At 44.3% G+C, this 16133-nt stretch overlaps 1 protein-coding gene across 3 annotated transcripts in view; it reads left to right on the top strand.

Annotated features, from left to right (window-relative positions):
• Positions 1-16133, top strand: part of Gcat (Glycine C-acetyltransferase) — a 175055-nt gene that overhangs the window by 113371 nt on the left and 45551 nt on the right. For 2 of the 3 annotated variants that reach the window (XM_050186605.3, XM_055075761.2), the window contains exons 4-6: positions 6292-6511; positions 6831-6930; positions 11372-11458. In XM_050186605.3, coding sequence (XP_050042562.2) covers positions 6292-6511; positions 6831-6930; positions 11372-11458 — 407 coding nt within the window. The remainder of the gene's footprint in view (positions 1-6291; positions 6512-6830; positions 6931-11371; positions 11459-16133) is intronic. The other variant, XM_055075762.2, reaches the window with a different exon arrangement.

The following is a 16133-nucleotide window of genomic DNA, read 5'->3' as shown; positions in this document are numbered from 1 at the left end:
ATAAAGGAATTGGGATGCGCCTCGGAGTGCTGAGTGCGAAAGGTTTCGTTTCCTGCTTGCAGCTGAATTCGGTGTTCCCTGTGCAGCTTGCCAAGTCCCTGGAACAATGCTGGAAATTCCTCTTTCGGATTCACTTTCTCAGCTATGGCGTTTACAAATGTCTACATCTGGAGTTCTTTGATCGCTGGCTTGCCTAGCAACGAGTGCGGCCTCATCTAAGATGTAGACATCCTGTGTAGTCGTATGGTCGCGGTAGATGAGCTCGACTTGTGCCACTCCTGTGGCTGGATGAAGCTTTCCATCTGGACCATGTAGCTTGCGAGGAGGAGCCGAGTGAAAAGGTCTGTCCTTGAGCGTCTGGAATATTTGTGTCGGGAGGACTGTTTCGTCGGCGCCAGTGTCGATATTGAAATCTAATGGCTGACCTTGAACCAAAACTGTTGCCTCCCACGTACCAGCATCCAACGTCTTGATTACTCCGAGGAATCCTGCTTCTAAATTGACTTGTTGCATTTCAACACAATCGAGGCGCCGCAACATGCGTACAGAGGCGTAATGACCCCTTTTCCGGCAATTCCTGCAGACTTCTGAGCATGCTGGGCACAGAGTACGAGAGTGACGCTCTTGACTGCACCAATGGCATGGTTTCTGCATGCTGCTTTTACCGGAGGATGAAGATGGCTTGTTTGCCTCACGTGAATAGCTGCTGCCTTTCATCATCATCATCAGCCTGGTTATGCCCACTGCAGGGCAAAGGCCTCTCCCATACTTCTCCAACTACCCCGGTCATGTACTAATTGTGGCCATGTTGTCCCTGCAAACTTCTTAATTTCATCCGCCCACCTAACTTTCTGCCACCCCCTGCACGCCTCCCTTCTCTTGGAATCCAGTCCGTAACCTTTAATGACCATCAGTTAGCTTCCCTCCTCATCATGTCCTGTCCATGCCCATTTCTTTTTCTTGATTTCAAGTAAGATGTCATTAACTCGCGTTTGTTCCCTCACTCAATCTGCTCTTTTCTTATCCCTTAACGTTGCACGCATCATTCTTCTTTCCATAGCTCGTTGCATCATCCTCAATTTAAGTAGAACCCTTTTCGTAAGCCTCCAGGTTTCTGCCCCGTACTTGAGTACTGGTAAGACACAGCTGTTATACTTTTAACGCGACAGCGTTAAGGAGCTCGTGTCACAGAAAAGCAGTGTCGTTGGCGTCGGCGGCGTTGGCCGTGAACGAAAAATGGCGGAAGGCAATTCATAAATAAAAACAACTTGCAAGATCGACTGGGTGGGAATCAAACCAGGGTCTCCGGAGTGTGAGAAGGAGACGCTACCACTCAGCCATGACTTAGATGGTTCAAGTGAGACAAAAGCGCCTCTAGTGAATGCGGTGTTGCCTTAGAAACATGCCGTAGAAAGTTGTGCTGCGGTGTATATCGGTAATTATGCGCATGTAAATTACAGAAGTTGCAGTTAAATGCGTAGCGAAGTACGTTTCCTATACATTTCTTCTGCGCTTGACGCACACGCAGAGCCATCTTGCGGCAAACACAGAAGACCCCCTCCTCGCAATGTACGGCGCTGCCCCAACAGGTGGCGCACCACTCACCTGCTTCTCCCCTTCGTCTCGTTTGAGCGCATTGGGGCCGTGCGGGGACCGGTGCGAGGATGCCCCAATACCCTTGTGTTTAATAAGTTTTCTCGCTCTCTCTCCCCTTCCAACTTCCAGTGTGCTTCACTCAAACCCTCGTGTTTAGGCGACGCGGCTCCTCTTTCCGCTCACAGCACGATTCCTACGTGCAGCGTCCGATGCGGGACGCCTCTGACATGATCGCTGCACCGTAGCGCGTCTGGTGGGAAAGTGTCCCCTGCGATGTGTGCCGTGCTGCTGGCAAGGAGTCATGCATCTGCGTAGTGCTCCGAAGCGAGATAGAGGATGATCCCATCGAGGTGCCAGCCCCATGATCGCGTCCGCCTTCATGGCGGGTCGTGGCCCGGCTGACCGTGCCGATCACGACGTTTGGCTTGCGTAGCTCGTTTCTCCCTCCAAGACACCGAGTTCTTTGGTTCGTTTCGCTTTCATCTTTTTGTGACTCAAAAGCATGCCGAGCGAATGAGTGGGCGGTGCGAATGGGGTGCGATAACGCTATCGCGTTCCACTCTTGAAGATGAAGCTTAAGCGTCCTCCAAGTTTTTCTTTGAGGGTTAATGGCAGCCTGCTGTTCATGATCTGAGAATGCCTGCCAAACGCACCCCAGTCCATTCTTATTCTGATTATTTCAGTCTCATGATCCGGATCTGCGGTCACTACCTGCCCTAAGTAGATGTATTCCCTTACCACTTCCAGTGCCTCACTACCTATTGTAAACTTCTGTTCTCTTCGAGACTGTTAAACATTACTTTAGTTTTCTGCAGATTAATTTTTAGACCCACCCTTCTGCTTTGCCTCTTCAGGTCAGTGAGCAGGCATTGCAATTGGTCCCCTGAGTTACTAAGCAAGGCAATATCATCAGCAAATCGCAAGTTACTAAGGTATTCTCCATTAGCTTCTTAACCCCAATTCTTCCCAATCCAGGTCTCTGAAAACCTCCTGTAAACACGCTGTGAATAGCATTGGAGAGATCATATCTCCCTGCCTGACGCTTTTCTTTATTGAGATTTTCTTGCTTTCTTTATGGAGGACTACGGTGACTGTGGAGCCGCTATAGGTATCTTTCAGCATTTTTTAATATGGCTCTTCTACACTCTGATTCCGTAATGCCTCCATGACTGCTGAGGTTTCGACAGAATCAAACGCTTTCTCGTAAACAATGAAAGCTATATATAAAGGTTGGTTATATTCCGCACATTTCTCTATCACCTGATTGATAGTGTGAATATTGTCAATTGTTGAGTAGCCTTTACGGAATCCTGCCTGGTCCTTTGGTTGACAGAAGTCTAAAATGTTTCCGATTCTATTTGCGATTACCTTAGTAAATATTTTGTAGGCAACAGACAGTAAGCTGATTGGTCTATAATTTTTCAAGTATTTGGCGTCCCCTTTCTTATGGATTAGAATTATGTTAGCATTTTTCCAAGATTCCGGTATGCTTGAGGTCATGAGGCATTGCGTATACAGGGTGGCTAGTTTTCTAGAGCAACCGGCCCACCATCCTTTAACAAATATGCTGTTACCTGATCCTTCCCAGTTGCCTACCCCCTTTGCATAGCTCCCAAGGCTTTCTTCTTCCGGCGTTAGTTGTGAGATTTCAAATTCCTCTAGACTATTCTCTCTTCCATTATCGTCGTGGGTGCCACTGGTACTGTATAAATCTCTACAGAACTCTTCAGCCACTTGAACTATCTCATCCATATTAGTAATGATATTACCGGCTTTGTCTCTTAACGCATACATCTGATTCTTGCCTATTCCTAGTTTTTTCTTCACTGCTTTTAGGCTTCCTCCGTTCCTTAGAGCATGTTCAATTCTATGCATATTATACTTCCTCATGTCAGCTGTCTTACGCTTGTTGATTAACTTGGAAATTTCTGCCAGTTCTATTCTAGCTGTAAGGTTAGAGGCTTTTATACATTGCTGCTTCTTGATCAGATCTTTCGTCTCCTGCGATAGATTACTGGTATCTTGTCTAACGGAGTTACCACTGACTTCTATTGCACACTCCTTAATGATGCCCATAAGATTGTCGTTCATTGCTTCAACACTAAGGTCCTCTTCCTGAGTCCTCTTCCTGAGTGGTTACAGCATATTAATTGTGACCTTGAGCAAGATGATCGCAACTTTTGAGCATGCATGATCAGACCACATGCTGCGCCTAAATGAAACCGGCATGCGAGCCCATAGTGTTTCAGAGACATGCAGCTTGATAAGGATGCTCACTTCAGGCTCACATTATAGTGATGTGTAAATAGCGCTTCACTCGTGGGCAGTTGCTAAAGGCTTGACAGTTGCAGTCTTCCGCAGTTCTGCTTTGGTTTTCGAAGCGAAAGTGTTTGGAATTCATTGCAGTGCAGAAAGTAGCAGTGTCAGCTTTTTGTATCTCTGTAACTAGTCATATTTGGATGACTGGCCTCAAATATTCCATGGTAACAATAAAATTCAAACAGCGCTAGACGACAGGACCAGAAAGAGGAGGAGACAAACACGGCGCTGAAGAAGGGCAGCGGATTGGGCGAGTTGGTGTTCTATGGTAACAATAAATTTGAATAGCCATCTCGCTGTTTGAATTTTATTGTTACCATGGAACACCTACTCGCCCAATCCGCTGCTCTTCTCAAATGTTCCATTAGGATCAATTCTCTTGACTCTGTGACAAGCACACTGTCTTAGCCCAGGGCCAGTAGTGCTGTTACTCATAGACACCGTGTCCAGTGCCGATGCACGCAAAAGTGATCAGGAATAGTATTACTGGCACCATTTGGAAAGGCTCTATGCAGTATATGTACAACCAGCGGGCTTCGATTGTCGTGATTTCGCTTCTCTCAAAGCTCTGCTTATCTCAAAAACATGTACCCGCTGTTTATAGGTTTGAGTTAATGAGAGCTTACCATATTTCCATTTTTCTTTTTTAGATTGAAAGGAAAATAAGAGAAAAGGATTTAGCCATCTTGCACTACTGACAGTCACATAGCATTAAAAAGAAGTTGTAAGAAATGTCTCAGATTTGGAGAGTAAGCTAAAGAGACTAAAGAAGACCTGCATACAGTCCTAGACACACTGGAACACACAGGGACAAAGGCGAGAACAAGTTTCACCACACACTATAATGAGTCCCAACACCTACATGTAATAACAAGTTTTGAACAGGTATATGAAGCGGCAATGTCACCCAAGACGAGCAGGGCCACAGATGAGGAATCTGCTTATTTTCCTTGTCTTTGCTCTTGGTTCCAGCGTTCTCACTGTAATTTAAGTAACAGTCCTAGGGGGCTTCACTGATGGATGTCTTCTCCACCCACTTTATGTCTGTGAAAAAGAAAAAAAGCAAGGTACGCCTCATATGGAATAACAGATGTACCATCGTTTTGATCTCACTTAGACTGAACAGTTCAACATCACATAGATTTTTTTTTTTTTAGCGTTTAGAACTTTGTGACTGGCTGAGCCCAATACAGTATCATTGTGCAGGCACATTTTTTTAGCCACTCCTCTTGAACATTTTGCTGTGATATTGGAATTGATGTATAGTGCATGTAGCAGAAACATTCATTGCCATTGCAGCCAGTCACCAGCACAGACCTCATAGGGTGAAGCTTCTGCTATGTGTGATGGCTGTGACGAGTGCAAGGACAGGGCTGCTGCTCGCTTTCATCAAGAGCAATGGAAAGCAACACTTTAAGGAGACTGAGAATGTTACTGGTGACACTTTGGAAAGACTTTGTCCAGAATATGCGAATATTCGTATATTCTGTGCAGAATATGCATATATTCTGCAGAATATGCAGAATATACCGGCCAACACAGTAAATCAGTTTACACTGATAAAGTTGTGAATGAAACCGCTGCAGACACGGGATGGAGGGAGATTACAAAACAGGACGGTTCATCCTTGTTTATCTTTACCGATGAACAACCGCCCTGTGCTGTCGTCTCCCACCGTCGTGTCTATGTAGCGGTTTTATTTACAATGTCTCACCAACTGGCCTACAGCTTTACCCTGCTAAGCTGATTAAGTGTTCTTTCGAAACCATATATTCATTAATTTTGCGATAATAGGTTGGTTATTAAAAGATAAACGTTAAAGTACAATTTTTTTTATTTCGTAGCACTGGTACGTCAGTGTCACATGCATTTTGTGTACTTAGACCATTGTGGCCCAGTAAACATTCACAAACCTTTCCAAGTTCTGTCTTTGGCTCTTCTGGTATAACACAACGCCAGTTCATCTTTGCCGATAAAACGTTAACTAGGTCTGAGCAGATGCCATCAAAATTCATGACATCATGGCAACCCAGTGCAGAAACTTCAAGGCACTGTCGCTGGCCATCTTTACTTTCTGCATCTTTTCTAAAGGCTTGCCTAGCTTCTCCTCATGGCAAGAGTGGCTTTTTTAGTATTGTAGGAGGGTAGCTTACTGAAAGAGCTTAAAAATTCTTTTTTATTTAGTGTCCCCTAAGACAGCTATTTTAGTGGCATCAGGCAAAGTACTTACTGTCATGGCACATCATTGTATGAGATTGAATGATGGCAAACAAGTGTACGATGTGAGATACATTGGGCACAGCAGTTGTTTCCAGTGTGTGTACTGTTGAGGTATGGTGGTCCACAACATGTCAAAGTGAGAACTGGCTAATGCAGGACATCCACAAGGACCTGGAACAGAAGATTGCACGCTTCCACGGCCGGGAGGATGCCATCTTGTATGCCAGCTGCTTTGATGCCAATGCAGGCATCTTCGAGGTTCTTTTGAGCCCAGAGGATGCGGTGCTGTCGGACGAGCTGAACCATGCCTCTATCATTGATGGAATCCGGCTCTGCAAGGCACAAAAGTACCGCTTCAAGCACCGAGACATGAATGGTACGTACCAAATGGCAAAGTTAGCTCTTGGCCTCTGCATCACATTTATTCCAGCGGCAGGCACTCCGTCCCAAACTGAGCACGGAACACATGCACATTGTTGCTTCAACACATGCATGTTGTCATTTTGTCTGCTTCTTGCCAAGACCTGACGGTCTTTGCATTGAACTTCATTGCCAAAGTCCGCTTTGTGTCTTTTAATGCATCATTTTGTCTTGCTGACTCATAAAAGCTTTGCTTACACTGATTTCCCCGGTGCGTAAGACCTAGATGATCTTGTCTTGTGAGCATGCGTGAAAATGTGTCATCCATGTTTCAGACCTGGAGGAGAAACTGCGGGACGCGGTTGGAAAGAGTCGCCAGAGGCTCATAGTCACTGATGGAGTCTTCAGCATGGATGGCAATGTGGCGCCTCTGAGGTGCGTGCTGCCCTGCGTCTTTCAGAGGACTGGCTTTCAAGCTAAGACGGCAGCGTAATCACGGGAGCCTGAATTGCTTTATGGAGATTGTCATAATTGCAGAATTGAAGCTTGTCAGTGCTCAAGGCACGACCGATTATCTGCAAATACTCCCTAAACATAGGAACGCTTATAAAGGGGCACATTTCAAGGAAACTCGGTAAGTTAAATTAAGGTAAAGGCTTGAATGTTTTGGTACAGCTTGAAGGCAGCACCAGTATTACTAAAGTGTACAGAGGCAATGCATCGGGTGATCTATCTTTATGGAAAGAGATTTAAAAGAAAAAAGGATTGTACGGATGGAAAGAAGCTTTCTTCACTATTCATCGCTTTAGTATGGCGAGCTCTTGATGGACATGTGGTTTGGAATTGGAGGGGAAAAGGTCCAGTTTTGTTGAAGAATAGCCCAACAATAGATGGAGTGTTTAAAATTGCATAATTTGCTCTACCCATCCCACAATAAGCGTGCCATTGTGGGATGATCCTTAAAACAGCTGCTAAATAATTTCACTTCATTAGCAATCAAACTGCAATGGCTGCTTAGCCTAACTTGTGTCTGCTTTGCTGAAGGTTGAGTAGTAGGGAAAGCATCCCTTTATTGGTTTAATAATATATTTTTTAAATGTCTGCTTAAATAAAAAAAAACTGGTATTCACTGTGCCAGTGTCACAGTTGCATATGTGTTCCTTCTATAAGTTTTACTCCTATCATTATCAATTTTAGGCCTGACAAAAAAAATTAATATTTAAAACGTTCTAGACTTGGTGCAAGTAGAGTACACTGTAGCTAGTTGGCCTTTAAAACACAAAGGCATCATCATCACCAGCAGCAGCCCATTTTAAGTCCACTGCAGGACGAAGGCCTCTCCCTGCGGTCTCAAGTTACCCCTGTCCTGCGCCAACCGATTCCGACTAGCGCTCGCGAATTTCCTAATTTCATCGTGCCACCTAGTCTTCTGCCGTCTTCGACTGCACTTCCCTTCTCTTGGTACCGATTCTGTAACCGTAATGGTGCAACGGTTATCTAACCTGCGCATTACATCATCTGCCCAGCTCCATTTCTTCCTCTTAATGTGAATTAGAATGTCGGCTATACTCGTTTGCTCTCTGATTCAAACCGCTCTCTTACTGTCTCTTAACGTTATGCCTAGCAATCTTCATTCCATCCCTCTTTGCACAGTCCTTAACTTGTTCTCAAGCTTCTTTGTCAGTCTCCAAGTCTCTGCCAAATATGTCAGCACCGGTAAAATGCACTGATTGTACACTTCCTTTTCAATGATAAAGGTAAGCTTCCAGTCAGCAGCTGACAATGTCTATCGTATGCGATCCAACCCATTTTTATTTTTTTTATGAATTTCCTTCTCATGATCAGGTTTCCCTGTGATTAATTGACCTAGGTAAACATACTCCTTCGCAGACTCTAGAGGCTGACTGGCGATACTGAACTCAATTGTTCCCTTGCATGGCTATTCATGGTTACGTTTGTCTTCTGCATGTTAATCTTCAACCCCACTCTTGTACTCTCTCTGTTAAGGCCCTCAATAATTTGTTGTAACTCATCTGCAGTATTGCTGAATAAAACAATGTCATCGGCAAACCGAAGGTTGCCGAGATATTCGCCGTCGATCCTTACTCCTAAGCCTTCCCAGTTTAATAGCTTGAATACTTCTTCCAAGCACGCAGTGAATAGCATTGGATAGATTGTGTCTCCCTGCCTGACCCCTTTCTTTATAGGCATCTTCCTGCTTTTCTTGTGTAGAATTAAGGTAGCTGTAGAGCCTCTGTTGATATTTTCCAAGGTATTTACTTAAGTGTTCTGTACTCCTTGATTATGTAATGCCTCTATGACTGCTGGTATCTCTACTGAATCAAATGCCTTTTCGTAATCTATGAAAGCCATTTAGAGAGGCTTATTGTACTCTAGATTTCTCGATAACCTGAATAATTTACTGTAGTTGCGCTGAGTGGTGGTTCCACATACTAGCGAACAATAGGCAATCTTTGAATATAATAAGTGTAATAACGTATTTTTTTTTAGCCAGAGAGGTAACAATGTACAAGTCTTCCTAATGCATCCTATTGGTTGGGCTTTATATTGATTATCAAGTGGTCCACATGACATGGCCATGCCAAAAGACTCTTGGAACCAAACACCTAAGAATTTTTGCTCAGGTGTTTGCTGAATACTCTTGGTTCCATACGTAGAATGCATTATGTGTTGATGACATTTAATTGGAGGAGAAAAAATAATGTATTTGGTTTTAGAGGCATTTAATTGTAGACAATTATCATTTATCCATTTGGATAGTTTTTGTAGATAATGATTAGTCATTTCATGAAGTTCACATTTCATCCATGAAGTAAAAAATATGGTAGTATCCTCAAACATTACTCTATCAAGGATGTTGTCAATCTAAGTTATGTCATTGATGTATAACAAAAACAGGGTAGGACTCAATAGTGATCCTTCAGGGACTCCATTTGTTACTTTTAACCGTGTAGAGGAATAATTGTTAACGTTTGTAAATTGAAAGCGTTTCTCAAGATACTAGTTGGTTATTAATTATTGACTAGACATGTATTCCATAACATTGCAATTTTAGTAGTAGTGCACTATGATGAACCAAATCAAACAGTTTTCGTGAGTCTAGAAGCAGCCCTGATGTATAGTCCTTCTTTTCTGTACCTTGTATAATTTTCTCCTTTCCATGAAGTAGTGCTTGTTCAGTTGACTTATGTCTTTGAAATTCAAACTGCGAACTAGATATGATATTATATTTCTCTAAGAACTTTGTTATGCAATCATTAATTGCCAAGACTTTTGATGAAACAGGTAATACCGATATTGGCTGCTAATTTGTGAGGGTGTTTCTTTTTTCTCTGGATTTGAATATTGGAACAACCCTTGCTATCTTCAGTTGGTCAGGGAAGATGCCAGTGTTGAACATTAAGTTAATAATATGAGCGAGAGCGTTTTTTAGTAACTTGGAAAGATACTTTACTGGTTCAGCCCTAAATTCGTCATAACCAGCGGAAACATAATTTTTTATTCTACCAAGTAACTTTTCAGTCTCTTGCAGGGAGACATAATGCATAACAAAAGAATTTGGCATGGAACTGACGTGTCTCGTAGGTTGCTGATTGCCTATAGTTCCACTATCTGCCTTCCCTGATTGTATAAAATACTACTCATTGAAAGTAAATGAGAAGAAAGGAGGTTAACCGAGGGACCCGATTTTTATTAATTGTATCATAAGAAGCTAACAAACATTGACACCAAGGACAACATAGGGGAAAAAACTTGTACTTAATAAATAAATTTAATGGAAATGAAAGTGGATGAAAAAAACAACTTGCTGCAGGTGGGGAACGATCCCATGCCTTCGCATAACGCATGCGATGCTCTACTAATTGAGCTACAACGGCGCTTTTTCCCCGTCCACTTTCTTGGGTATTTATGTTTCCTACTAGAACCCTGGGAGTGTTAGCCAGCGCCACCACTCACAAACCTTGGTGGTGGATGTGGAACATCCTTTCTGCCGCAGGTGTCACAACTACGTGATACTTTTTGGGTGAAGGCAACTGGTTAATAAACCCGCACATGCTACCTGATGGCATCAATGTTTCCAGATTCGAGACCCTCATTATGTAATAAACGAGAAGAAAGGGGCTCAACTGAGGGACCCGATTTTTATTAATCATATCAGATTTTATTTATTCATTTATTAAGCACAAATAATTTCCTCTATGTTGTCCTTGTTTGTTGGCTTACGATACACTCATTGAAGGTGCTAGCCAAACACTGCCCGGCTGTGGCATTTCCACTTATCCCAATCTACGTATTGTATGCTGGTTGCACTTTTTATGCTTGTCAATTTGTTTACTGTTTCTCATATCCTTTTTACATTAGTTTGATGGCGAAGAAATAAACTTTCATAGCAATTTTCTTTTGCTTTCTTTAGGTCTGGACTCAGTTTATTTCGAACCAGTTTATTTCTCTTATTCTTCTGTATAGTGCAGGCTTAATCCACAGTTTTCTTATTGCTTTCTTATTCTTTCGGTCACATTGTGAAGGAAATGCATCATCATAACTCATTTTTAACTTTCTGTAGAAGTTTTTGTAAGCACCATTAGGATCACTGCAGTCATACAGGCTGGTCCAGTTTATTGCATCCACCAAAGAAAAAAAATTTTCGAGCCATTTGTCGTTTATCACTCGATATTTACTTCAGGATGTTGTCTGCATGCAATGTAATAGCTCAAAACCTGGGCAGATGATGGCTTGTGTCTCTAAATATCACTCCACCCATTAATTCTGATACACTGATATTCATAACACATTTTGCGAGCCTTTTGAAATCTGTGTGCAACATTTTTTTTATTTGCCCATTTTGTCCATGCAGGGACATTTGTGACCTTGCCGACCGATACAATGCCATGGTGTTTGTGGACGAGTGCCATGCTACGGGTTTCTTTGGCAACACTGGCAGGTGATTTTTCTCTCTTTGGGCCTCACCTCGGTGGCATGTGTGGTGAACGGCTCGGCAGGGTGGTCTGGCTTGCTCCATCTGTCATTTTGTAGCCGCCGGCTTATTCTTGATAAGTTTTGCCGATATAAGCTTGACAGAATGCAGGTTGCTAGTATCTCCAGTGAGGTATTGCACTGAATGCCATGTGAGACAAAAGTTAAAGCATCCTTGAAAGTGATCTATCAAGAATGTGTGCCCATGAATTCACTTTAAAGTGCTGTAGACTGTGAAATACTAATTTCCACGAGCTAAGATGTCACCTGTTTAGAAACCATACGTGGATATCTTTTCTGAGATGTGAGTGCACTAGTGAGAAAGATTCTGCGAATGTGCACATTGGCGGATCGAGTGAGGCGGGGCTTGCGGCATGCTGTCGGCGGGCATCTCTGCCAGTGCTGGTGCCAAGGGTGCATCCAGTGACAGCACCACTGGTGGTGAAAAAAGTTTTGAAATGCACAGAAAATGTTCATGTACTCCATGGCTCTTTTCATTGATTGAGGAAATATATAAAAAAAAATTCATTTCACCATCTTTCAGAGGAATTGGTCATAACACGAAAGTTAAACATGTATTCTAAAAAAGCACTGGCAGCTTTGTTCCACATTCGCAATTACAATTCCATGAACATGTGCAGTCTTTATGAATTACAGTGATAGCAAGCACACTATGCCAGTTGGGCTGCATGCTTAAAGGGCCACTCACCAGGTCACATAGCAAATTTCAGTTATATGCTGAGAGTTGTTACATGCTCTCTAGGGAGCGTTCTGGCGTGAGAATTTTTCAAATTGGTTCAATAATAGCCGAGATAGAAATATTTCAGTGCTGCAAATCCATGATTTCAGGAAGCGAGTGCCTCTGCAGAGAGAGACACTCTCTCCACTTGCCCTGTCTGGCCTCTGCAAGCGAAACTCCTTCCCCGTGTTCTCCCATACCGGAGCTCGAGGATCGCTTGACGCATACATCACGGGCGCCGCCTTCATTTTTTTCCCCTCGATTTTTTGCTCACTGGTGCACTTCCGCTGATGGTCTCGTGCATGATAAGGAGGGGGATCAAGAGCGCGCTCGGACTACCAAACTACACACGCACCGACCGACTCCTGCAGTTGGGTATTCATAATACCCTGGAAGAGATTGCAGAAGCACAAGAAAGGGCGCAGATTCTCAGGCTCTCCGGCACCAGGGCGGGCAGACGACTCCTAACTGAGATGGGCGTCCCCCCGGGCACTGTCGAAGACGCCTACCAGGGCCTTCCGAAAGAGCAGAAAGATAACATCATCATATCGCCCGCCCCGCGCAATATGCATCCCCAGCGCAACATAGAAAGAAGGAAGGCCAGAGCGGTGGCGCTCCTACGCCGCGCAACAGAACTCCCTGGCGGCAGCTGCTTCGTTGACGCGGCCCAGTATGGCAACAGCAACAATTTCACGGTAGTGTCAATCAACCACAGGGGTTCAACCATTAACGCCGCTTCGGTACGAAGCACGTCGTCGGGTGCGGCCGAACAAGTGGCCATTGCCTTGGCCCTCCTGGACGACGGACATGCCAATATCTTTAGCGACTCCAGGGCAGCCATTCGCGCCTTCAGTGTTGGCGCCGTGTGTAAGGAAGCCTGTCGCATCCTCGACGGCAAAAGCATCGCCACCCACACTCTCACGTGGTTCCCCGCTCACCTGGGATCCATCATGGGAGGCCCCACAAACCTCAACGAGCTGGCCCACTCCAAGGCGCGAGGTCTCGCTTACCGCGACCATGGAGAACTCCAACGCCGGCCCGCCGTGGTGGAGAACAGAGATCAACCGACCACATACAACGAAATTGCGCAGCACTTCTATCTCGGCAGGAGAGACTTTCCCCTTCCACACAAGAAGTTAAATAGAGCGCAGGCATTGACCCTCAGATTATTGCAAACAGGCTCATATCCCAACCCGGCTTTATTCCACAAAATTTATCCCGACACCTATGCCACTAGTTCTTGCAGGCACTGCAATGACATCGCTAGCCTAGACCATATGCTCTGGCGTTGCCCCTCGTTACGAGGCACAGAACAAAGCAATGAGGACAAGTGGTTCTCCGCTATCAAGAGCCCCGATGCCGGGGCGCAACTATGGGCTGTCCAGAGGGCCCACGATGCGGCGGTCGGGCAAGGCCTGACTGTCCCAACGTGGGAGCGGCCCGCAGCGCGCTGAGTCGCGTACCTCAGGACCTTATTAAAGTTTTGCATCCATCCATCCAGTGCTGCAAATCCATGATTTCAGGAAGCGAGTGCCTCTGCAGAGAGAGACACTCTCTCCACTTGCCCTGTCTGGCCTCTGCAAGCGAAACTCCTTCCCCGTGTTCTCCCATACCGGAGCTCGAGGATCGCTTGACGCATACATCACGGGCGCCGCCTTCATTTTTTTCCCCTCGATTTTTTGCTCACTGGTGCACTTCCGCTGATGGTCTCGTGCATGAGCTGTCACATTTGTCTTGTTTCGCTGAGCACACAATATTGCGCACTGTGCACGAAAACACCTGACTAGCGGTATGAGTCAGTGCTATGTGAATACTGAGGCAGACACAAGCGGATCACAGAGCATGATCGTGCGCAAGAACATGGTAGAAAATGACATAGTTTCGTTGTCTGCGTGCACGACTGCACGACTTGGGAACAAGCTGCCGAAACGGAAGTTCATCTCTCTTGCTCCGGTGCAAAGTAAAACAAAAACACACAGGCATTCGGTTTGAGTGTTTTATTACTTCTCTAAACTTTAATTCGTCTATTGAAGCACCAGATTACACAAATAACAGATGTTGTCTGGAATAATTATAGAAATCACGCGCCCCTATGAGCGATGTCACGACACAAGCATGTGTACGTAGGCGCACTTGTGCGATATGCATCGACTCTCTCCGACTGGCAGCACAGCGCCCGCAAGGAGAAGGGCAAACAGTGTTCAGTTCAAAATTTCAGCTCTTTCCACCGCACATAGTGATGTAAACTTAGCAGACACAATCGTTAGCTTGCATTGTATGCATGGCGCTCTGTCAGCTCAAAATTTTAAAAAATTAATTAATATTGTTTGCAGTATACTGCGGTCACGAAGGACCATGCAGGTGGGAAATTGTTTATACAATTGCCCAGTTTTGTGGCACGAATGAAGCTGCGCGGCACGCAAGCACACAAAGTGGATGATAGAAATCAAACATAACCACAACCATTAAAAGAAACTGGTCCAACCAGCCCAGATAAAATATTACAGCTCATTGGAGGGTGCGAAATAATACAGTTCACAATCGAGTGCAATACATATAACATCAGGAAGATGCAAAAAAAGAAAAAGAAACTCTCCCCTGAAATACGTCGGGTGAACAGATTGAATGTTTTGCAAATTATGAAATAACACTGCATCAATAAAACATTTAGATTTCAAAGAAATGACAAAATATTGAAGTACTAATAAATAGAGTAATGCACTTTCAAAAGCACTTGCAGAGTCTGATGAAACAATTTTTTCAGGCAGTGAATTTCAATCAGTAACAGTTTGCGAAAAAAATTTGTACTTGAAAACGTTTTTGCGTGTTTGATACGGAAGTACCATAAAAACCCGTGTATAATACGAGTTTTTCTTCCTATTTTTAGCGACCCTAATTTTCGCGTCGTATTATATGTGGATCGAAACGAAAATTTCAGTCAGAAATCTGGGCTAGAAGTTTTAGTTTCGTTATTGCTGTGTGGCTATGGCTTGGCTTCCTTATTGTTGCATGGCTGGCCGGCGTTGCGCATACCTGGTCGTTCGAATGGGTGCGTTGCGTTCACCCAAATAGCCAACTAATGCTGATTTGCATTGGCTCCCGTTGGATATTTAAAAGGCAGCGGTTGTGCGCTTTGGACATTTCTTGTGAGCGACGAAACAGGGTGTAACCTTTCTCTATGGTGAAACCTTTTCGTGGTGTTTCTGCGTTGTATTTTCGATTTAAGTGGTCTTCGCTGCCGTGGTTAGTTTGTATGGCTGGTTAGTACATATGCAAACGCTCTTTGCCTATGATTGTGATGTTCTGGAGTTGTGGAAGGTCGTCGCCCCTATTGCAAGTACTTGCGTTGTCGCGACATCATACTATACGATCAGAGCAGAAAGAAGTGCTATCAGTGCTATAGTCTACCGCGGTGGTCGTGTAGTGTCAGCTCTCGAAGTATTGGGCAATGCGCAGTGGGAGCCCGTGTTATCTGCGGATGCGTGCTTGCACCAACTCTGACGAAACTCTGATCATTCGGGACCTGTGAAAGCAGTGCTGTATAGTTTTTGTTCCCTTGCTTAGTTCGCCTGTTTACATACTCGCCTGAATGTGTGCTGTTGTGATTTGTAAGGTTCCCCCTGTCTGTCTGTACCAGATACCTCGCATTCAGCTGCTTATCGCCCGTAGTCGTTTTATAACTTCGCTGCAGAATTTTGCCCTTAAGTCGAATAAACTTGGGAAGAAAATCGTGAAGCTTTACTCCCAAAACGCGCTTGTACGTCCATAGAATTTGCAGTTCAAATGCAGCACATATCCGCATTTAAATTTTAGAAGAATTTATGATTTCATTAAATTGAAATTGCAGATAAACAGAATTCAATAAATTGAAGATTTCATTCTATATGCACGCCAAATAAGTTCT

Source organism: Dermacentor andersoni, chromosome 2 (assembly GCF_023375885.2).
Source record: "Dermacentor andersoni chromosome 2, qqDerAnde1_hic_scaffold, whole genome shotgun sequence".
Taxonomy (NCBI): domain Eukaryota; kingdom Metazoa; phylum Arthropoda; class Arachnida; order Ixodida; family Ixodidae; genus Dermacentor; species Dermacentor andersoni.
The sequence above is the reverse complement of the archived record's forward strand: the minus strand, read 5'-3'. Positions and strand labels throughout refer to the sequence as shown.